The sequence below is a fragment of the Puma concolor genome, chromosome C1 (assembly GCF_028749965.1).
Source record: "Puma concolor isolate L17-30 chromosome C1, mPumCon1.1.hap2, whole genome shotgun sequence".
NCBI classification, from domain to species: domain Eukaryota; kingdom Metazoa; phylum Chordata; class Mammalia; order Carnivora; family Felidae; genus Puma; species Puma concolor.
In genome coordinates this window covers 204,278,877-204,303,121 of record NC_141674.1, presented here as the reverse complement: position 1 = coordinate 204,303,121, position 24,245 = coordinate 204,278,877, and the positions used below count along the sequence as shown (strand labels likewise).

The window sequence follows — 24,245 nt, the reverse complement described above, 5'->3', positions numbered from 1 at the left end:
TATTCTCCTTCTCCAGGGAAGAAAAACTAAAGTTCAGGGGCACCTGGGTGGCTCAGTCCATTGAAAGTCAGGCTTCAGCTTAGGTCATGATCTCATGGTTTGTGAGTTCGAGCCCCATGTCTGGCTCTGTGCTGACAGCTCAGAACCTGGAGCCTGCTTCTGATCCTGTGTCTCCCTCTTTCTCTGCCCCTCCCCTGATCGCACTCTTCCTCTCTCTCTCAAAATAAATAAGTAAACATTTAAAAAAAAAAAAAGGAAAACTAAAGTTCAGAGAGGTAAAGAAAGGTCAGTGGCAGAACTGGACTTGAACCCAGGAATTGGGCACTGAGTTCAATGCTCTTTCCACTAGATGTGAGGGGAGAGAGGAAGGATGAAGTTGTATGAACATTTCTACTGCAGAAATTGGGAGGTGGAGAGGAGCTCACTATTATCCTGATAACCAGAGGCTGGGTGATGGCCCATAGGAAGGTAGGACCCCTTGCCTGGCCCCACATAATTATCTGCCTGGAGCAAACAGTGTCCTCCAGTCCTTGTGACTCGAGCCTTTGTGGGGGGAGCAGCTCACCATTATCCCAACTGGCGCTGCCTCCTGAGGTCTCTAGAAATTGCCCCAAGGATATATGCTGGCCTTCTGAGGCTGACATGCTCTTATTTGGAATTCCATTTTGTATCAGAAAGTTATCTTGCGCAAATTTAGGGACGCTTGCTGCTGTGTAATACAGAACTTGTCTGGTCTTTGTCCCCGGGTCCCGAGCTGGAGCCTCCAAGCTGTTGGAATTACATGAGGGATAGGAGTGTGGCAGCAGATCCCTAGATAGTTTCAGGATGGGGGGTAGTCATGCCAGAGAGCTTGCCCATATGTTAGATCCTGCCTATGTAACAAAATGCCAATAAAAACCCCAGATGCCAAAGCCCAGTTGAGTTTCCTGGTTGTCAAATGCAGGAATATTCTAGAACGGCGACACCTCCTGATTCCAAGAAAAGAGGACATGGAAGCTCCATTGCTCAAGATCCTCCTATTGGTCTCTTCTTTTGTCTGGTCCTCTTTCAGATGCTTTTTAATAAAACTGTAATTTTAAGGATAGAACTTTCTCAAGTTCTGTAAGTTATCCTTGTGAATTATCAAGCCTCATAAGGGTGTGGGAATCCCTGAAACTGCAGCCAGTTGGTCAAAAGCATAGGGGGCTTGGGGACCCCCCAACTTGCAGGTGGCATCTGAAGTGAGGGCAGTCTTGTTGGGGACTGTTCCCTTAACCTGTAAAGGCAACACTAACTCCCGCTAGTTTGTGTCAGAATTGCAGGTGCAATACTGTGGTTGGGTCTAATTTTAGGGAATTACATTGTGCCCAACACATGTGAAGATTCCAACCTGGTCTTCAGTTGCTATTGGCTCATACTGAAATGCCCTCATTTCTGCCTGACTGCACACTCCAACCCTATTCGTGACCAAAGGGTCTCACCCTTCCCCTGCCCCCCACCCATCACCGCACACACACAACTCTCTCCTGCCTCTGCATCCTTCATGGGCTCCTGGAACCATCTGACTCTTCCTGAACTCAGGGCACGAACTTTGAGGTCATCTCAGGCCCATCTGCCTACATATCTCAGATGTCCTCATATTGGGCATGAGGGAATCTCTGGGACTTCCCTTCTGGAAGCTGGTACAGGTCTTTTCTGATCTCTGATTCTCAAAATCATTGGCAGAGGAGAAGTACAGGACACAGAGACACACATTAGCCTAGAAGAAGGAGGAAGAAGAGAGGAAGAAGGGAAAGGGAGAAGGAGGGAGAATTAACATTTGAGGGCTTATTCTGTGCCAAGCACTCTTCTGAGACTTTCCTAATATTAATTCACTTGATTCCTGCATCAACACTGAGGTTTATATTATTCTCCTAGTATTTGAGAAAGCAGAGGGGTGAGATTAAAAATAATCTGCCCAAGTCACACAGCTAGTAAAAATCAGAGTCCGGAATTCCAAAGCTGGGAGCCACAGTGATTGTGAATGCTTGTCGTGAGCACACTGTGAAGTTGTGTCTTTCCACAGGTCCATTTCATTCAGTCATAAAGCAGAGTTAGCGTCACTATAAAGCAGCTTCGGGATTCCAAACACAATGACATTTCACATGTTTAACGTGGCTTCCTAGAAGTCACACAGAGCAGGGCACCTCCTACAAGTCACACAACAAACAAGATCGAACAGGGGTAGGAAGTTAACGAACCAAAAGTGAAGGCAGTCTGATCCCCAGTTGGGATAAGGCCTCAATCCGCTCCTGGTCAGCTCCTGGCACTAGTAAGTGCTTATGCTGTTCAAGCAGTGAAGGGTCTCTGTTCTGTTTGGGGATCCACCGGCCAAAGCCTTCAGTGGCAGCTGCCTTTTTGAAGTGGTCAGACCCAGAGGGGTCAGTGTCCAGATTCTGATAGTTTGCTTCAAACATCCTCCCTTTCTAAAGGGATTTCATCTGTCTCGGGCCTTTGCAGACCTCCTCTGTTCCTGCTGGTTGTCAGTTCTGAGTGTGGCATCCCCCCGGTGCTGGTCTTTGCTGTGACGCTCTTAGCTGCTTGCGTCATTGCTTGACACAGGCCACTGTTTGACATGAGTGACTCCATCTTGCTCTCTGCAATGCTCTCGACTGACTTCCTTTTGCTAAACCTCCTCGTCATTGTCTCCCCATCTGCCACCTAAGGTACATCTTAGGCTCTTCAGAGCAGGAAATTCTGGCTGGCGGTCAGTAAGCAAATACGTTTTTCCTAAATATTTCATCATATGTCTGACCTTGAAATTTCGCAAACAAATAAATGACTATTTTTTTTCTCTGCTGTGTGGGTCTTTCCCTAAAAAGAATGAGATAAAACACGCCAGCCACTGCTTCCTTGATGGGAGAGGGCCCCTTGATGAAAAGGGAGTGACCAGGAGTGCTGCTGTTCTCTGACACATGAATGTGGCTCCCTATCCTGACACAAAAGAACTTATTGAAACAAGAGGCAGCCAGATATAGTGAAAAGAGCAAGGTGGTATGAAAATGCTCATGATGTTTCGTTAAGAAACAACAAGTCACAAAACCATTTCAACAATTCATCTGTCTCTCTCTCTCTCTCACAAACACACACAATTGGAAAGATGCATACCAAAATTAATAACGGTGGCGAATTACATGTGACTTTCATTCTTTATACTTTTTCTGTATGTTGTCTTAACTTTTTAAATCAATTTTTTGATAATTATAAACATAATTATAATATAATAAATATAATATAATACAACTCCAGAAATTAATTTCTTTATAATTTCTTTACAATTATGTTACTTACTAGCTATGAGACTTTGAGCAAATTATATATAACCCCTTGAGTAAGCCTCAGTTCTCCACAATTAAATAAGAATAAAACCTACCTGGGGTGCCGGGGTGGTTCGGTCGGTTAGGTGTCCAACTCTTGAGTCCAGCTCAGGTCATGATCCCACAGTTCGCGAGTTCAGCCCTGGCATCATGCTCCTCGCTGATGATGCAGAGCCTGCTTGGGATTCTCTCTCTCTCTCACTCTCTCTCTCTCTGCCCTTCCCCTGCTTGCACTCTCTCTCTCTCTCTCTCTCAAAATAAATAAATAAATAAATAAATAAATAAATAAATAAATAAATTTTTCTAAAATTCTTTAATAAAAAGAATAAAACATACCTAATTTACAGGGCTGTTGTAAGAATGGAAGATAACATAAGTTCATCACTCAATTAATTATCATTATTATAATATACCAGAGTGTCCTGTTTAATCACTAACCAAAGCTTCATTTACTTCTTTTAACAAATGGAGAGAAAGTATTGATTCAGGAGGCCTGGGATAGGGCTTGAATTCTCCATTTCTAACAAGCTCCTGGCCCACAGACCACATTTTGAGTAGCAGGTCGAGAGGGATGAAGACACTGAGGAAGAAGATCACTACAGGTATTTTTATACTGGGAGCATTTGGAAATTCTGGAAACAGGCAGGATGTTGAAAGTCCAGGCTTTCATTTCAAGAAGAACCACTCATGGGGGAGAGAAACTAGAAAAAAATGTTGGCAGAACTCATGGGGGATTTCCAGCACACAGCATTACTCTCTCAGGACATTTGTCAAAGCCTAGGGCTGCAAAGTGAGAGACTGAAAATCTAAGAAGGAAAGCCTCCAGAAAGCCAAGTGTTGCTTTCAGGAGTCTTGCAATATATAGTAGAATTAAAAAGGAACTTTAAATAAGGGGTTCTGCTCACGCAATTCCAACGTGTCTGTTGGGGTGGAGAGGCCACACCACCAAGTGATGCTTGGACACCAGCTGGCTGTCCTACAATTCAACTCAGTTCTGACACTGTTCACATCCACATCAGATTCCACAGGTTATGTGCCCAGTCCCACAAGAGTGCCCCCCACCCCTACAGATACCAATTGCAAGCCCAGGTTGTTACCTGTGCTTCTGACCACCCAGCTACAGATTGGAGGTTCCCATGACTGGTCTTCAGATGCCAGTCACAACAAGTGCAGGTTGTTATCTGTACTTCTGACCGACTAGCTATAATGCAGACGGTCCTAGGTTTTGGGCTTTAATTTGCTAGAGCAGTTCACAAAACTCAGGAAACCCAATTACTCACTGAATTATTAGTTTATTAAAAATAATTTAAAAAAGGGGCGCCTGGGTGGCTGTCGGTTGAGCGTCCGACTTCGGCTCAGGTCATGATCTCACAGTTTGTGGGTTCAAGCCCTGCGTCGGGCTCTGTGCTGACAGCTCAGAGCCTGGAGCTCGCTTCGGATTCTGTGTCTCCCCCTCTCTTTGCCCCTCCCCTGCTCATGCTCTGTCTCTCTCTGTCTCAAAAATAAATAGAAACATTTAAAAAAAATTTTAAAAAGAAAGAAAAAAGAAAAAAACAATTACAATAATATACCGTAATAAAAAAAGAAAAAGTAATAATTTAAAAGAAGATAAATCAACAGCCAGATGAAGAGAAACATAGGACAATACCCAGAACAAAAGCACTTCTGTCCCCATGGAGTTTGGGCCCAGCACCGTGACATGTAGAAGCGTTCTGGCTCCCCAAACTGGAAGCTTTCCAAACCCTATCCTTTCGGTTTTTTATTGGAGGCTTCATTACAGAGGCATGTTGATTAGATCATTAGCTGTTGGTGATTGATCCAACCTCCAGTCCCTTTCCCCTCCCTGGAAATCAGGGGGAGGGACTGAAAGTTCCATCCCTCTGCTCACTGTTGGTTCCCCTGGCAACCAGCCCACATTCTTAGGTGCTTTCCAAAAGTCACCTTATAGGGGCACCTGGGTGGCTCAGTCAGTTAAGCATCCGACTTTGGCTCAGGTCATGATCTCACTGTTCACGAGTTTGAGCCCTGCATGGAGCTCTGTGCTGACAGCTTAGAGCCTGGAGCCTGCTTCAGATTCTGTCTCTCTCCCTCTCTGCCCCTCCCCCAGTCATTCTGTCTCTTTCAGGAAATTCCTAGGGTCTTGAAAGCTGTGAGCCAGGAACCATGGATGAAGATCAAATTTATATGAGAAATATATTTTGGCCATCTGCATGACTGGCTATACGTAATCTAAATCACAACAATAATGCAAAAAGCAGGAAGGAGTGAATGGAGCTAACGTGTTCTAATTATGCATTAAAACCAATAATTTGTATTAGACTTCTGCTATGGCTGCATAACAAACTGTCCAAAGAATTAGCAACTTAAAACAACCTTCACTGCATTATGCGTAGATTCTGTGAGCCAGGAATCTGGAGCAGGCACAGCGGGAATGACTTGTTTCTGTTCATCTATGATGTCTGAAACCTCAGTCTGAAAGATTCAAAGGCCAAGGGACTGGAAGAATCTGGAAGTGCCTGATGGCTCAGAGACAAGAACTGTTGTCCAGAGCGTCCTCACATGGCTTTTCTGTGTGGCTTGGCTTCTGCAAAGTACAGCAGCTTCGAGGGAGTAGGATTTACTACATGACAGCTAAGCGCTGCAAGCAGGAGTGTTCCAAAGAAGGCAGAAGCTGCGTCATCTTTTATTACCCAGCTTCAAAAGGGATACAGCATCCCTTCTGCCATACTCTTCAGCCAGAGCAGTAACATGCTCTCCTAGATCCAAGAGGCAGGAAATCAGACCCGGATTCCTAACAGAAGAATGGTGAGGCCAGTTGTAGATTACACGTGTTTTCAGAGATATTGTTGCAGTCAGCTTTGGAAAAAACAGCCTCCCACACTAGCCATCTGTTTGGGGTGATGAAATATTTGGAGTAGGCAGTGATAATGGTGGTGTAACAATGCACGTGTAATTAACGCTACTGGGTTGTACATTTAAAATGGCTAAAATGGCAAATTTTATGTTATATATATTTTACCACCATAAAAAATTAGAGAGGGAGGAAGAGAAGGAGAGAAAGAAGGAAAGGAAAAAGAGACAGATAGCAGGAGACCCAGACCAGCCCAGGGCTGAAATAGGTAGGAGTTAGGTGGGAAATTAGGCATGGCATTCCAGAGAGGAAAGCTGGATTCTGTGTCCATGCCCCTAGCTGTGCATATAATTTGTACCCCGCCCCCTCCAAGATTCCTCAATCTAGAAGCTTGTTAGAGGGTATGTAGAGAGTTTGAAGGATAGTAGAAGGTTTGGCTGGACCCATGACAAAGTGTAGTCACTAGAGTAAATGAGAGGTTAAGAATAAAACCAAAGGGGACGGCTGGGTGGCTCAGTCAGTTAAGTGTCTGACTCTTGATTTTGGCTCAGGTCATGATCTCACAGTTCATGAGTTCAAGACTCGCATCAGGCTCAGCACTGACAGTATGGAGCCTGCTTGGGATTCTCTTTCCCTCTCTTGTCTCTTCTCTCTCTTTCTCTCTCTCAGTAAACAAAGTTAAAAAAAAAGAAGAAAACCAAAGGACCAACTCCCATTTTCAAACCCACAAACCCACAATTTCAACAAAAGGCTTATGGGACCAACCTTGGAAGACTAACTTACAATTCTAACAACATTACTGAGTTTCTCGGAACCAAGCTTCAGAGAATAGTGCCATTAAGCTGGGGAGCGAATGTATTGGGTGGCAGAATCACCAGCATAGTCCCTGGAGAGGTGCGATGCCTGAATGATATTGTGTGGATGGATACTTGTATAACAAGGATGTGTAAGGGTTAAATTGTAGTGTAGGGCTAACGCTCAGCTTGAAAAATAACAACTTTGCTGGGTGCCTGGGTGGTGCAGTCGGTTAAGCGTCCGACTTCAGCCAGGTCACCATCTCGCGGTCCGGGATTTCGAGCCCCGCGTCAGGCTCTGGGCTGATGGCTCAGAGCCCGGAGCCTGTTTCCGATTCTGTGTCTCCCTCTCTCTCTGCCCCTCCCCGTTCATGCTCTGTCTCTCTCTGTCCCCAAAATAAATAAACGTTGAAAAAAAAAAAAAAAAAGAAAAATAACAACTTTGTTCTGACACTGAAGATCAAAAGATAACAGCCTTGCTTTTACTCTTGTAAATCATACTTCATACTCTTGTGAATCTGGCTTTACCAATGAAGGAAACAAAAGCTCAAAAAAAGAGCATCAGAGACAAGATCAAGGAGATCCACTGGTTGCAACTTAGCGGCAGAAAGTCTAAAATAATCACCTCATTTGATAACTGTTTCTGACTCATGTGGCAACTGTTTCTAACTCATCTGGGAACTGTTTCTCTGTTCTGTTCCCAGGTAATGATAAAACGATGTGATCGGCTTTAAAAACTCTGTACCCTGGCTGTTCGGAGCCACACTCTTATCAAGAGTGTTGGTCCCGATCCGTCGGCCTTGCCTCTCATTATAATAAACTTTGTTGTGACTGTCACTGTTGCCTGTAGCATTCTGTTTCAGGAGTCGTGTGGATGCAACAGATGCAGTAATGCTACCAAACAATAGGTACATTGTCTGTTCAAAATGAGGGGCTAAACAGTTTCCAGTATTGCTAGCACATGCTCTTTTTTCTTTTTTTTTTTTGAGATTTGATGTCTGATCTTATTTGTTACTCTTAGAAAATCTCATTTTTTTAATGTTTATTTATTTATTTTTTCTCTTTTTATTTTTTTTATTTTTATTTTTATTTTTATTTTTTTTTTTTTTTAAATTTTTTTTTTCAACGTTTTTTATTTATTTTGGGGACAGAGAGAGACAGAGCATGAACGGGGGAGGGGCAGAGAGAGAGGGAGACACAGAATTGGAAACAGGCTCCAGGCTCTGAGCCATCAGCCCAGAGCCCGACGCGGGGCTCGAACTCACGGACCGCGAGATCGTGACCTGGCTGAAGTCGGACGCTTAACCGACTGCGCCACCCAGGCGCCCCTATTTTTATTTTTAAAAAAATTTTTTTTTCAACGTTTATTTATTTTTGGGACAGAGAGAGACAGAGCATGAACGGGGGAGGGTCAGAGAGAGAGGGAGACACAGAATCGGAAACAGGCTCCAGGCTCTGAGCCATCAGCCCAGAGCCCGACACAGGGCTTAAACTCACGAACCGTGAGATCATGACCTGAGCCAAAGTTGGATGCTTAACTGACTGAGCCACCCCAGCGCTCCTCAATTTTTTCTTAGTCCAGCTAGAAGGACCTTGAAGGGGACAGGATATTCTGACCCCTCGATACATTTACTGATACACCTCATTCTACTTCTGTGATGTTCTCACCCATGTCTTCCTTTGCACTTGTTTAACTGGGGAGTCGGATGCTGAAATCTGGACAAAGTAAAAATCTCTATTCAACTTTACAAAATATTTATCGAGGGGCCAGATGGAAAGACAACCTTCTCCAAAGATGGGAAATAAATTATTTCAACCATGTGGATTTTAAATTCCGTTAGGCCTGAGTGGCTCAGTCAGTTAAGCGTCCGACTTTCGCTCAGGTCATGATCTCATGGTTTATGGGTTCAAGCCCTGCATCAGGCTCTGTGCTGAAAGCTCAGGGCCTGGAGCCTGTTTAGGATTCTGTGTTTTTCTCTCTGTCCCTCCTCCGCTCACACTCTGTCTCTCTCTCAAAATAAAGAAATAAACATTAAAAAAATATTTTTTAAAGATTTAAATTCTGTTAGGTGGGATTAGAACAGACTTTAGTCTAGGACTAATTTTTCCCCATTATTGAGGCTATATACCTGTGAATGTTCAATCTGATGTCCCGTGAATTATTGGGGGACCCAATCTATTTGGGGGGACCATAATCTATTCCTGTCCCTATGTGAGTTCTGAGGACTGTTCCCTTAGGTGGGTTTCCCCTCAGGTGTGGGTGGTGTTTTCTCAAGCATGCGCTGGTCAGAATTCAGCTGAAGACAGAAAAGGTTCCTCTGTAGATCTCCTGAACACTTTCCCTGTCCCTTCTCTGGGTGTAGCTCTCTTCTTTGAGAATCTGCCTATGAATTCCTGGTCTCCCCAACTCCTAGTTCCCCTTCTTCAACTCAGGGGCTCTAAGAAGCTCCCCCTGGCCTCCAACTCCCTGAGTTTTGGCCTAGAAACTCTCTCCAGGCAGTAAGCTGGGGGCAAACACAAGGTCACATGCTTTGTTTCCCATCTCTCAGGTCCTATGCTGCCTGTTGTCCAGGGTCCGAAAATCATTGTTTCATATTTTGTCCAATTTTTTTAGTTGTTTCCTGGGGGAAGTATAAATCCAATCCCTTTTACTTCATCTTGTCTCAAAACAATCATGTAGATTTTAATTTTTTTTTTCAACGTTTATTTATTTTTGGGACAGAGAGAGACAGAGCATGAACGGGGGAGGGGCAGAGAGAGAGGGAGACACAGAATCGGAAACAGGCTCCAGGCTCTGAGCCATCAGCCCAGAGCCTGACGCGGGGCTCGAACTCACGGACCGCGAGATCGTGACCTGGCTGAAGTCGGACGCTTAACCGACTGCGCCACCCAGGCGCCCCAATCATGTAGATTTTAAATTAGAAAATGTTATTGCTGTCTCTCTTAAAAACTGTTCATGACTCCAAACATATGTTTTCTTTCATACTGAGGAGTTGGTTTACCATCTGCAATATTAGGGGAGGGTTTTTTGTCAAGAAAGGTGACAGATGGCAGTGGGGGAGGCGCCTGGGTGGCTCAGTCAGTTAAGTGTCTGACTCTTGGTTTCAGCTCAGGTCATGATCTCATGGTTCAGGAGTTCAAGTCCCACATCAGGCTCTGTGCTGACGGCACAGAGCCTGGTTGGGATTCTCTCTCTGCCCCTCCCCTGTTCATGCTCTCTCTCAGATTAAATAAACTTAAAAAAAAAGATAGGTGACAGGTGAGAGTTGGCAAAACTCTTTAATGACACTACAAGTGTCTCTGTAGAATTAATTAGCTACTGGTTGTTCGCTATGAGGGATATAGCACTGGTCTTGAATTTGACTTCTCATAGAAATAAAATACAATGTAATTTGCAGTTTGAACTTCTCGATTCCACTTTATGAGGTCTCTCTTTTTTTTTTTTTTTACAGCTGCATCTCTGAGGTATACAGTGAGGTAACGTTTAGCGTATGTAATCACTAGGAGATCTGTTAGTGTAAATGCAGGTCATTTCATTCTAAACACAGGCCACTTAATTTAGAGTAGTATGAGTAAAGTAAATCTTGAGACAAAAGAAAAGGAAAGGAAAGGTAAAGAAGAAAACCAAACCTCCATTTCCAAACCCACAGTTTGGGAATGTGCCATAGATATTAGAATAATGGTGCTGGAAACTCCTTTTGACAACTGGCAGAAGTTTTTATATGGCCATATACTATTTCATCATTTTCAGTAGATGAAAATGTATAACACTATATGGGGCAAAAACACACTAAACATCATTTATAAATCATTTAATTATTACTTTTTGAACAGTTAGGGCACCTTTGATCGTATTATTAATTCACTGTCATATTTGTCAATCTTCTAACATTTTTTGACTCTTTTTTGGCTTCACAGGCCATCCTTCCTTCAGCCTAGATCTTCCCATTGATTTCTGAGGTTGGTAACTGCTACAAAGTACTAGGAAACTGGGTGGTACATGCATTCATTAATTCATTCAATAACCTTGGCCAAGTCATCTAAACTCTCTGAACCTCATTCTTCTTATCTAAAAAAGAGATAATAATATCAATATTGAAAGAAGTTTTTAGTGTGTGTGTGTGTGTGTGTGTGTGTGTGTGTGTGTGTGCATGCACATGTGTGTCTACACCAAGAACAATGCCTGAATCATAAGGGACACTCACTAATTTGTTTGGCTTAAGCATCCATTATAAGGAGAGAAGTACACAAATTAACAAAATGGCTAGAATACCTCCTCCAGGAACTATGATTTATTTCTCTTCTGAAATACATCATGATGAGATTTTCAATGTCAAAGACTTCATCTTTTAATATCACAACCCATAAGAAGGGCGATTTGTCTAGGCTAGAGAGGGAATGCAGAAAAAAATTCTTTCATCTCTAGGGATTTGAGACTTTTCCTGTCTGACAGAGGCAACAGAATCAGTGATATTTGTATCAGCTATAGTCTCAGATATGATTGCTGAGATGGCTGTACTTACCAAGCCCATGGATCCTGGTTCTGAATTAGTTTCCCAACAAGAGAGATGTCTAAAATTTGTATTCCTCTGCCAAAGAACATTCAGATTTGGGACGTCTGGTTTCAATTGGACTATCTTTCAAATTTTAAATATATCATGCACTCAAGGACTATCATAATTATTCTAGAGAGCTGCATACCGAGACTGATCCTGTCATTGTCACAGCATTATCAGTAGCTGATCTGAGCCAGGAACTCCACTCCCAGGTATATACTTCTGATGCATTGAATTGTATGCCCCCAGATTAATATATTGAATCCTGACCCTCAGTGCCTCATACTGTGATCTTATTTGGGGATAGGGTCATTGAAGGATGTAACTCGTTGAAATTATACTAGAATAGGGTGAGCCCCTATTCCAATCTGGTGTCCTTATGGAAAGGAGAAATTTAGACACAGATATGCACACAGGGATAATGCCATGTGGACATGAGGGCAGAGATTGGGGTGATATGTCTACAAGCCAAGGAATGGCAAAGATTGTCAGCAAACCACCAGAAGCTAGGAGAGAGGCATGGAACACATTTTCCCTCACATCCTCAGAAAGAACAAACTCTAGAGACAGCTTGATCTCAGGCTTCAAGCCTCCAGAACCATGAAACAATGTATTTCTATTGTTCTAGCCACCCAAGTTGTGGTGCTTTGTCACAGCAGCCCTAGCAAACTAATACGATATCCAAAAGAATTGAAAACAGGCAAACAAATACATATACACACATGTTCACAATTGCACTATTCACAATAGCCCAGAAATAGAAACCATCCAATGCCCATCAACGGATGAATGGATAAATAAATTGTGGTATATACTGCTAGAGGACTGATTAAAAAAATACAGGACCACTCACTGACCTGTGAGCTGGACCTAAGCCCTTGGAAGCTCTTCCCTCCCTCCCCAGTCGCTTGCCTTTCTGCTCCCAGAGACTGCTCCAAGGACAGAACCTTGAGATGGTGATGTGATGCTGAAAACACCTGCCTGGTATAAGTGGCTGAGCCCAGTTAGGGCCTCTTTATAAGCTTTGAAGATTTGGTGGGCAGGTGTGGGGATCCATTCATCTTGCAGCCAACCAAGATAAGCCTCGTATTAAAGTTCCCTTTGCTATTATTAAAATTGCCACCTACCAACACAGAGTGGCCTGCCTCTTTCCTCAGTCTGTCCCTGCCCTCTGCCTATGGGGAGTGGTTTCAGACTACACCAGGAACTCCCGAGAGGGTTGTGACCCTACATATACATGCACTGGAATATTATTCAGCCATAAAAAGGAATGATGTACTGATACATGCTACAAAGTGGATGAACCTTGAATATATACAAAGTGAAAGAAAACAGACACAAAAGGTCACAAATTGTATGATTCCATTTATATTAAATATCCACAATAGATAAACTATAGAACTAGCAAGCAGAAAGTGGGGGTTGGAGGTAGGGGTGCTGGGGTTTCCTCTTAGTTTGAGGAAAATGTTTTGGAACTAGATAGTGGTGGTCGTTATACAACATTGTGAATATATTAAATGCTACTGAATTGTTCATTTTAAAATGCTTAATTTTATGTTGTTTCAGTGTCACCTCAATTTCTTAAAAGTGCTATCTTAAAATTAATGCACAGGGTAGGGGCACCTGGGTGGCTCAGTCAGTTAAGCAACTGACTTGGGCTCAGGTCATGATCTCGCGGTTTGTGGGTTCGAGCCCCCACATCAGGCTCTGCACTGACAGTGTGGCGCCTGCTTGGGATTTTCTCTCTCTCTCTCTGCTGCTCCCAGACTCGTGCTTTCTCTTTCTCTGAAAATAAGTAAACTAAAAAAAATTAACGCACAGGTCTTAAGTGCACAACTTGACATTACCTATGTAAACAACACCCCCCTCAAGAATAGAGCATTACTATCACTCCAGAAAGTTCCCTAGTGCCCCTTACTACACTATTGACTCCCAGAAGGAAACATTGTTCAGATTTTTTTTTTTCCAAAAAAAATTTTTTTTAAGTAGGCTCCATGCTGGGCATGAAGCCCAATGTGGGGGTCAAACTCACAATCCTGAGATCAAGACTTGAGCTGAGGTCAGAAGTCAGATGCTTAACTGACTGAGCCACCCAGGCACCCCAACATTGTTCAGATTTTAATCCCCAGAGGTTATTTTCCTCTGTTGTTGAACTCCACCAAAGTAGAGTTATACATCATGTACTCTTTTGCATCGCCTTCTTTTACTCAACATAATTTTTTTGAGATTCATCCATGTTGTTGAATAGATTAGTTTTGTTTCTTTTTATTGCTGAGTAGTAGTATTTCAGACCATTTTATCTGATCTTCTATTGAGTTGGGTTGTTTCCAACTCTGTTATTATGAATGAGGCTGCAATAAACATTTTTGGTGGGCAGGGTGCCTGGGTGGCTCAGTCAGTTAAGCATCCGACCTTGGCTCAGGTCTTGAGCTCACGGTTCATGAGTTCCAGTCCCACGTCGGGCTCTGGCAGCTCTGAGCCTGGAGACTGCTTCAGATTCTGTGTCTCCCTCTCTGCCTCTCCCCTGCTCATGCTCTGTCTCTCTCTCAAAAATAAATATTTTAAAAAGTTAAAAACAAAAACCATTTTTGTTGGGCATCTTATTTTATTGGGAGGAGGACTATCTAGGGGTGGGATTGCGGACTCATAGATAAATGTTAACTCACAAGTAACTCCTGGTGTTCCAACATGGTCACACCATTTTACACTCTGTATGTGAAAGCCCCAGTTGTAGCACCTCTCCAACATTTGTTCTTGATTGCCTTTTTTTTTTCATTTTTTTTTAATATATGAAATTTATTGTCAAATTGGTTTCCATACAACACCCAGTGCTCATCCCAAAAGGTGCCCTCCTCAATACCCATCACCCACCCTCTCCTCCCTCCCACCCCCCATCAACCCTCAGTTTGTTCTCAGTTTTTAACAGTCTCTTATGCTTTGGCTCTCTCCCACTCTAACCTTTTTTTTTTTTTTCCTTCCCCTCCCCCATGGGTTCCTGTTAAGTTTCTCAGGATCCACATAAGAGTGAAACCATATGGTATCTGTCTTTCTCTGTATGGCTTATTCCACTTAGCATCACACTCTCCAGTTTATCCAAGTTGCTACAAAAGGCCATATTTCATTTTTTCTCATTGCCACGTAGTATTCCATTGTGTATATAAACCACAATTTCTTTATCCATTCATCAGTTGATGGACATTTAGGCTCTTTCCATAATTTGGCTATTGTTGAGAGTACTGCTATGAACATTGGGGTACAAGTGCCCCTATGCATCAGTACTCCTGTATCCCTTGGATAAATTCCTAGCAGTGCTATTGCTGGGTCATAGGGTAGGTCTATTTTTAATTTTCTGAGGAACCTCCACACTGCTTTCCAGAGCGGCTGCACCAATTTGCATTCCCACCAACAGTGCAAGAGGGTTCCCGTTTCTCCACATCCTCTCCAGCATCTATAGTCTCCTGATTTGTTCATTTTAGCCACTCTGGCTGGCGTGAGGTGATACCTGTGTGTGGTTTTGATTTGTATTTCCCTGATAAGGAGCGACGCTGAACCTCTTTTCATGTGCCTGTTGGCCATCTGGATGTCTTCTTTAGAGAAGTGTCTATTCATGTTTTCTGCCCATTTCTTCACTGGGTTATTTGTTTTTCGGGTGTGGAGTTTGGTGAGCTCTTTATAGATTTTGGATACTAGCCCTTTGTCCGATATGTCATTTGCAAATATCTTTTCCCATTCCGTTGGTTGCCTTTTAGTTTTGTTGGTTGTTTCCTTTGCTGTGCAGAAGCTTTTTATCTTCATAAGGTCCCAGTAATTCACTTTTGCTTTTAATTCCCTTGCCTTTGGGATGTGTCGAGTAAGAGATTGCTATGGCTGAGGTCAGAGAGGTCTTTTCCTGCTTTCTCCTCTAAGGTTTTGATGGTTTCCTGTCTCACATTCAGGTCCTTTATCCATTTTGAGTTTATTTTTGTGAATGGTGTGAGAAAGTGGTCTAGTTTCAACCTTCTGCATGTTGCTGTCCAGTTCTCCCAGCACCATTTGTTAAAGAGACTGTCTTTTTTTCCATTGGATGTTCTTTCCTGCTTTGTCAAAGATGAGTTGGCCATACGTTTGTGGGTCTAGTTCTGGGGTTTCTATTCTATTCCATTGGTCTATGTGTCTGTTTTTGTGCCAGCCTTTTAATTTTTTTAACATTTATTTTTGAAAGACAGAGAGAGAACACTAGTGGAGGAGGGGCAGAGAGAGAGGGAGACACAGAACCGGAAGCAGGCTCCAGACTCTGAGTTGTCAGCACAGAGCCTGAGGCGGGGCTTGAACCCATGAACCATGAGATCTTGACCTAAGCCAAAATCAGAACCTTAACTGACTAAGCCACCCAGGTGCCCCTTGATTGCCTTTTAAATTTTAATTATTCTAGTTTTATCTCATTGTCCCTTTAATTTGCATATGCATCAGGAAATGGTATCTTTGCCTTGTTCTTTTTAAAAAGTTAGCTTTATTTACTTACATACTACACAGCTCACCTATCTGAAGTGTAGAATTTGACTACTTTCAACAAATGTACAGTCATGTAACCACTACCACAATCAAGATACAGAATATTTCCAACGTGCCCCTAAACAGTCAATCCCCTCCCTCATCTACAGCCTCTGGCAACCACTGATATGCTGTTACTGCAATTTATTTGCCTTTTCTAGAATGTTATGTAAGTGGAATCACAAAGTACCTAGTCCTTTGTTTTTGGCTTGAGTACAAGGCTCTTGTGATTCATCCACATTGGTGTATATATCAGTTTATCCCTAAGTCGTATTGAGTAGATACATCACAGTTTGTTCTTTCAGTGGTTGTTGGATATTTGGGTTGTTTCCAAGTGTTTGCTATTATGAATAAAGCTGCTATGAACATTTGCATGCAGGAATGAATTGCTGGGTGATATGTTAGGGGTACGTTTCATTTTACAAGAAACTACCAAGCTGGTTTCCAATGGACCATTCTGCACTCCCACCAGCAATGCATGTTCCACTTGCTGCACATCCTCACTGACACGTGGGATTTGCAAGCTTTTTCCTTTGAGCCATCCTGCTTTGAAATTGGGCATCCTTATAGTTTGTCTCTTCTTTTGGTTTTCTTTTGTTTTGCCCCCTCCCCCCCCCCCCCCCGCCCCAACCCCTTAGACCCCAGTGAGGGAACTGCTCTGTTACGTAGCAACCCAGACCCAGAAGGAAGTGCTCTACAAACAGCTTAACACCAGGTTCTCCACAAATGTGTCTTGCGTGCTAGGACTCGGCTCCCTTTCCAGATGCATCCGTGTCTCAGGAGGAGCGGCTCTCGCTCAGGATGCCGCCCAGTGTGCCCCTGTAGCAGGCACCTGGGAGAATGGGTGAATGGAGGCCCAGCCACACACTGCCCTATCATTTGGCCTTGACAGAATTCTGCTTTGAGATTCAGTCATAATCTACAGATGGTAGCTTCGCCCTCATTCAAGCATATACACAAATCTGAATCTCCATCATTCCAGTTTTAAATGTACTTCCCTGACAACTAATGTTAGGGGGTCCAATCTTTCCAAGCTAATTATCTTGATTAAATAATCAGGTTTGGTATCCCACGGATAGAATCAAAGTATATTTTAATCAGTTTTGTAACAGACACACACTATTGTAATAGTATTGTAAAATATTGAAATAGTAACATGCTAGATTACTGTTACTTTATGGAAGGAATTTTTTTGGTGGTGTTATTTTAGAATCCGTTTTATTATTTTTTAATGTTTATATTTGAGAGAGAGAGTGCAAGCAGGGAAGGGACAGAGATCCAGGCTCTCCACTGAGAGCAGCAAGCCTGATGTGGGGCCCGAACTCATGAATAGCAAGATCATGACCTGAGCCAAAGTCAGACACTCAACTGAGCTACCCAGGTGCCCCTAGAATCCATTTGAAATCTGCACTATATATGTTATCACTTTGCCAAGTGTTTTACATACATTTTCCCCTCATTTAAACCTCGTAACTACTATATGAGGTATGCTTTGGTCTCCTCACTTCACTGATTGAAACTTGTATCTTTTCAAAATTAGTCCCTAGCATTGTGTCCTAGTCCATTATAATAAAGGCACAAGTGGGTTTAGAAAACAACTATTGATCCTTCTTGTATTCTTTCATTTACGTGAGAAATCTGTCAAGAGCAATGTAAGATCGCTTGCAGCTTTCATTGCTCCAAAACTGATGAAAGGTCATGTCAAAAGAGCATCTATCGGGGTGCTTGGGTGGCTCAGACGGTTGAGCGTCTGGCTTCGGCTCAGGTCGTGATCTCACAGTTTGTGGGTTCAAGCCCCCCATCGGACTCTGTGCTGACAGCTTAGAGCCTGGAGCCTGCTTCGAATTCTGTGTCTCCCTCTCTCTCTGCTCCTCCCCCACTCATGCTCTCTCTCTCCTTCAAAAGTAAATAAGAACATTAAAAAAATTTTTTAAAAAGAGCATCTGTTGATCCCTGGACATTAATGAAGGTGCAAACTCTATGGTGGAGAGGGTTGTCTAAAAGGCCAAGGCTTGAGAGGCTGGATCAGAATCACAAGTGGCATGAAATGGAGGTCCCTCAGCTATACATCTCTGAAACTGCCAATGTTTCTAAGTCTCAAAGCAGTTGGGGGATTCACCCAGTAAGTACACAGCTAAATCTTAAAACTCTTAAAGGACAATTCTAAAGGAAACAAGGAGGGGAGGTCCCCCAGTTGTCTGTGGTGACCACCTTCGTTGTACAACTAATTCAGCTGAGAGGGGCATGGCAATACCATGTGCCAGATTATCCCCTGCCTCCACTGGCCCAGTGCTGGATGGCCCCAGAGGGCAACTGAGTGTGTTGTTAGGCTATCATGACAGGGACAATCACCATCAACAAGTAAATAGCATAAAAGCAGAAGAACGCACCTGTAACAACAGTCTCTTGGCACAGCTGTTGGGTTGGTGCACCTGCTCTTTGGCTCCAGTTCAAGGTCTCCTACTCTCTGTACCCTGCTCCTCCCCCTTTCCACCCACCAGGTCCCCATTGCTCCCTTGCTCTTTCTAAAAATAGGCTTCATGCCCAGGGCAAAGCCCAACGTGGGGCTTTGAACTCATGATGCTGAGATCAAGACCTGAGCTGAGATCAAGAGATGGACGCTTAACCAACTGAGCCACCCAGGCACCCTTTGCTGTCCCTTTTTAATTTGTTTCTCTTGGGATAGGACTGAAAACTTCACATATTTGTAATGCTTAATGTAGGTATTATTTTCATATTATTTATTTTCTAATGTTTATTTTTGAGAGACAGTACGTGAGTGGGGAGGGGCAGAGGGAGGGAGACACAGAATCTGAAGTGGGCTGAAGTGAAGCATCTGGCTTCGGCTCAGGTCATGATCTCACGGTTTGTGGGTTCGAGCCCCGCATTGGGCTCTGTGCTGACAGATCAGAGCCTGGAGCCTGCTTAGGATTCTGTCTCCCTCTCTGCCCCTCCCCCACTTGTGCTCCCTCTCTCAAAAATAAATGTAAAAAAAATAAACATTAAAAAAATTATTAAAAAAACCCTGACTTTAAAAAGTTAGATGACATGCCCAAGGTCACACAGCAGAACTGAAATTAGAACCCAACGTCAGGGGTGCCTGGATAGCTCAGTCGGTTAAGTGTCCAACTCAATTTCAGCTCAGGTCATGATCTCACAGTTCATGAGTTTGAGCCCTGCAATGGGCTCCGTGCTGACAGTGCATAGCCTGCTTGGTATTCTCTCTCTGCCCCTCCCCTGCTCGTGCTCCCTCTCAAAAATAAAGGAAAAAAAAAAAAAAAAAAAGAACCCAAGGTCAGATTACAAGGTGCATGCTCTCTTCCTATCACACCACTATTCTTCATTGGTATTCATTCTAAATCAGTTTCTGATCAATCCTGAGTGAATCTGAAGTAAACAGGAATAGTGACTACCTTCTGTGCCCCCACCCCAAATCCCTACTCCACTGATCAGAAATATCTTGTACTTCATTTCTTGACTCCGGAACATTCCATTCCGTCTCCAAACAGGGACTGTTATCAATTTAAAAAAAACAGCAGACATGTTCTGACATTTATCCTACACCTCCAGATTTAAGCTTTCAACAAACCTTACTTCTCCCCAAGTCCTTATTGAGCTGAATGCCTTAACACAGGTGTTCATTGCTAAACATGTATGCTGAATGCTTAAGCAAGATTTTTTTCTCTCAAGGGTGAAGGGGGATTATAATCCCCATTCCTTTGTCCCATGTGGCAAAACACCACACCTTCAGAGATTGTAATAGGATGGAAACTAAAAATAATGTATGTATAAGGGTGCCTGTGTGGCTCAGTCAGTTAAGCATCCGACTTTGGTTCGGTCATGATCTTACTGTTCATGAGTTGGAGCTCTGCATTGGGCTCCGTGCTGACAGCTCAGAGCCGGGAGCCGGCTTCAGATTCTGTGTCTCCCTCTCTCTTGGCCTCTCCCCCACTCATGCTTTCTCTCTCTCCCTCAAAAGTAAAAACATTAAAAAAAAATAATGTATGCATAAACACGTTTTAAACTATTACGGACACTTATTTTCATTACCTATTTAACTTAGTAAGCTCCCCTCCCACTCCTTATCCCATGATGCTGCAATGCTGGTCCCCTCTCCAGTTACAGGGATGTCAGTGCACTGGTTATGCCTTCTGGGGATTCTCAGCTGGCAGGCCACAGAACTGAAGCTAGTTTCCAAAGAATGAACCAGCTCAGCCAGGCCTCCACAGCCAAGCCCTTGCACCAGACCAGCGACCACAAAAGTACTTACGCAGGTGGCCAGTTTTCTTAGGAAGGCTGCTGACTGCCCTCATCACAAGGTTTTGACAATGCAGTGGAGTACCACACTAAGGTGGCACAGGACAGAGCTGGCTTCAATTCTATCAGAACAGATTTAAGGACCGCCAGGGCCTCTCCTGCTGGGCCTGCCTTTGAAGTCCTTGCTACTGAGCAGCAGGTAATATCTCAGGACTTTGTCACAAAGCTTTCTTCACAATTGTCAACATGGCCTTCAGACTGACCAGCGCAGCCATCTACTGCATGGCCTTGAACCCAGTCAGGCCTCTCAGTGACTTTTCCATGGCTCCATCCCAACTCACCACTTAGAACTCCAGAAGCCACGAAGCAGGGTAATCATCTTTATGAAATTCAGAGAGAATAAAGGCAAAGAGCCTGGGGCCAGGTGGATTCATGTTGGGCACAGCTGCTAGACAACTGAAGTGAAGAGACCACAGGGCCCAGGAAGGAGTGAGCAGCTACCAGCAAGTGCTGGGTTGAGTTGAGGAGAAACCATAGTTCAAGTGAAAACCACCTTTCTGATCCACTATCCCACCGGGTGCTTCCCCTGGGCATCACTGGGCCCCAGCACAGAGAGGAGAACTTCTGGTTCAGGTGTTTGTGTTCTTTGTACTCACAGTTCGCTCAGTCAACGTTTATTGAACACTCGCTAATTTACGGAGTCTCGGGGAGGGAGGTAGATTCAGTGAAGAGTACAAGAGTTTCATCAGCGGTCTGACTAGAAGGCCATTCTACAATGGTGACTGCTCCTGCAACCCACTGGCCATGCCCCCAGACTCTGCTCGCCTGGTGGTCTGTGAGCTAGACCCCGCTAATCAGTGAAGGAGGTAAGAACCCACAACTTCCTGTGTGTTGTGGGGAAATCGCAGCTCCTTCCGCCCTGCCCCTGGGTTGTGTCTTTTGATGTGTAGACACAGACAACAGCAACTGGGATTACCTGGGCTCCTTCACTGGGGCCACAGGAAATTCACAAAGCTCAAGACCTCTCACCTCACAGATAGCGAAGAGCTAACATTCATGAGAAAGAAGTCTAGAAGGTTGAACAGGTAGTGATGTGAAGTCAGAACAGACTCAGGGCTATTGGCTGGTGGGTATATGAAAGGAAATATGAAGCCCCTAAAGACTAGGATGACAGGAAATGGGTTCATCATGTATGGCCTCTCCCTGCTTGTCTACTGAGGAGGTCAGAAGGTTTCTCAAAGTGGCTCCTCGGGGCACAGTGTGGGGAAGAGGGTGGTGGGGAGACCTGAAGAGATAAGGACCTTCGGAGGGACCTCCTCAATTACAGGCAAAGGACTTCAGGCCCAAATATGTTCGATGTGTTTTTTCCTCCAGAGCTGTAACTCATTCACAGCACCAAGGCCTCACACAAACCACACGTGGCTCTCTGAAGTTAGAAACCAAACCCTGCTTTATAAGGCTGAGTGGCCATCAGTGGCTTCTCTGCTGGGATATGAGGTACCAGCCAGTGAACCTTCCTCACCTTCTCCCCATTCCCACCACCCCTCCAGCCCTTCAGATACCCATCTCTGCAATTCAACCACTTCAAAAAAATACTTTGAGGAAGGGGCCGGGGCTCAGGCTGGCTGGCCAGCCAGCCAATTCCCATGAGGTAGCTAACACCGGTGCTCCTAGGCAGGGGCTAATGGAGAGAGGCCAGTCATGGGCTCACAGCAGCCAGGAGTGAGTCACCGGTTGACTGGGAGGTGGGGGAAGCAGAGAGTCTCAAAGTCTGCCCAGAGTACTTGATCAGAGGCAACATCTGGGTGGAGAGGCTGGGCTCTTTGCTGGTATCCTCACTGTCCCTGGAAGAACTGGGTTTTCTGGAAAGAGAAGAATGGCCAGCTTGGGTCTTCTTGGGCTTGGGCATGGTCCCATCTTCAGAGAGTGGTATGCTTCCCTCAGAGAAGCTGTGTTTTCTGAAGAAGCGGGTGGGAAAAGAAAGAGATGGCTATGTGGCTGAGACTTCAGCCTACGATTTGTCTTTAGAGTCTGGACCAGACATTCACAACACTATGGCGCTACAGACCATGATTATACGAAGACATAAATAACCGTAAAATACACCTTCTTTATCTGAAGGCTAGAGAGCTTGGTGCAAACACGAATGTGTGAGAGAAGGAAGGCTCAAGGAGCCCACAACTAGTGAGCACGGCTAAGAGGGGCTGTGTCTGCAAGTAACCCCATGCTCCAGCTCAGCTTTGCTGGGCAGAAGGGGAGTCACCAGGCAGAGGACACTGGCTGCCCATTGTGATACGCATATCCCATATGTGGCTGCATATCCCACCAACCCCCAGTTGGAGAATGCTGATCTTCTCATAATCTGGGAAGGGAGGAAGAAGAAAACTCCTTGAACTCACATCCAACACCATTCCCTTGCTCAGACAGCACTCACCCCAGCTTGCCAGTCTCTGATTTGTTGAAAGCACTGAGCGCCACATCACCCTTTGGGACAGTCAGAAGTGATGTTGGGAGAGACCACTAAAAGCAAAGGAAGCAGTGAGGTCAAAAGGGCTAGGCAGAAGTCAGGAGGGAGTGTTTGGGGTCTTGGGACTCTTTCCCAGCTCTATGGAGCACTGAGTGACCATGGGGCTCTCCTCTTCCCTACCATTCAAGCATGGGCCCATCTGGGACAAAAATCTCTGTTCTTTCCAGATTCAGGCAAGAAGTTGACGCTACAAAGCACTCTTGGCCCTTGAAAGAAAGGCATCCAGGGAGTCCCGGAGGCCATTACTCCCTTGGAAGGGAAGAGTCATGAGACACAGAGACAAGGCCTAGGGGAGAAGTGTGAAGGTCTGGATCTCCATCCAACTCTCGCTGCACTCTTCAGGTGGAGTGAGGGACTGACTGAATTTGTCCCCTCCCCCGCAACGGTGTCACTCACCATTGGAGCAGAATCAGAGACAACTCCTGTGTGGAACCCTTTGTAGCACCAACTCCGAAGCAGATCTACTCCTAGGACAAGATTAGCAGGGGTGGGACTTAAGAGGGTGGATTCAACTGGTCAATTCTTGCCAGGGAGGCCCATTTCTTGGTCTACTGAGATTTAATCACTCACTAAACATGGCCTCCTGTGGGTAGGGAGGACACATCACCTTTGAGCTTGTTGCCATGGTACTTCTGTTCCCACTGGGTGGTGAGAATGTTGAAATATCGTGGCTGCTCAAAAAAGCGGAGATAGCGAGAGGAGATTCGAGAAGGAAAAATTCGTTCAAATTGACCGCGGCGAGAAAACTCATCTTCCATCTCAACCAGAATCCGAACATCATCTGGTGTCAGGACATCCAGCACAGACGCATAAAAGTCCTAAGGCCCAAAGAACAGAGAGGAAGAGGGCGTGACAGAGAGTGTGAGCTGGAGGCAGAGAATCCAGAAGCTGGGGACAGTGAGCACAGTTCTGAGGTCCTAGGCTCCAGGACTCCCAAGGCAGCACCAAGGCCGACTAGTGGGTCATCTCTGGAACTCGTCTATTCCCAAGCCTACTGAGCTTTGCTGTCTGGGGAAGATGCCACTGGTCCAGGTAGGGGAGCCTCTTTAAGAGGTTTGCTGGCTGGAGTCAGGAGCAGAATCCAACAACTCTGATTTGGTAGCAGCCTTTTGTCTGCTACTGTCATATTTGGCTCCCTCATCTGCTGAGAAGATATCAACCCTCCTAGGGGCTCAATGCACCTCAAGGAAAGAAACCCAAAGGATCTATGGCTCTGACAACAAGGGATGGCTAGTATAGCATTTTGCTAAGAGCAGTGGTTCTTGACCATGTGATAGAGGCCATCAACTCTCTCCTGGAACGACACATACACCAGCAGATCTCTGCACACCAAGGGATCATGGACCAGGGTTAGGAAACCCTGTCCTAGGGAAAGGGAAAACCGGTCGCCTTAAG

General features: G+C 44.6%; 1 protein-coding gene and 2 long non-coding RNA genes across 4 annotated transcripts in view; 2 read left to right on the top strand and 1 right to left on the bottom strand.

The window, feature by feature from the left end:
* Nucleotides 1-340: 340 nt before the first annotated feature.
* Nucleotides 341-7,817, top strand: LOC147578679 (uncharacterized). Its single transcript, XR_015255563.1, has 2 exons — nucleotides 341-468; nucleotides 5,461-7,817. It is a non-coding gene; the product is annotated as an uncharacterized LOC147578679 (long non-coding RNA).
* Nucleotides 7,818-20,690: 12,873 nt separating this feature from the next.
* TTLL4 (tubulin tyrosine ligase like 4) overlaps nucleotides 20,691-24,245 on the bottom strand; it is a 37,902-nt gene continuing 34,347 nt past the window's right edge. Inside the window, exons 16-19 of one of the 2 annotated variants that reach the window (XM_086719655.1) lie at nucleotides 23,458-23,668; nucleotides 23,247-23,317; nucleotides 22,758-22,843; nucleotides 20,691-22,281 (exon numbers count right to left, since the gene is read on the bottom strand). In XM_086719655.1, the coding sequence (XP_086575781.1) occupies nucleotides 22,023-22,281; nucleotides 22,758-22,843; nucleotides 23,247-23,317; nucleotides 23,458-23,668 (627 nt within the window). In that variant the 3' untranslated portion in view covers nucleotides 20,691-22,022. Of the gene's footprint in view, nucleotides 22,282-22,757; nucleotides 22,844-23,246; nucleotides 23,318-23,457; nucleotides 23,669-24,245 lie in introns of those variants that run through there. The other variant, XM_086719656.1, reaches the window with a different exon arrangement.
* LOC147578678 (uncharacterized) lies at nucleotides 21,072-23,463 on the top strand. The gene is made up of 2 exons (XR_015255562.1): nucleotides 21,072-21,189; nucleotides 23,018-23,463. It is a non-coding gene; the product is annotated as an uncharacterized LOC147578678 (long non-coding RNA).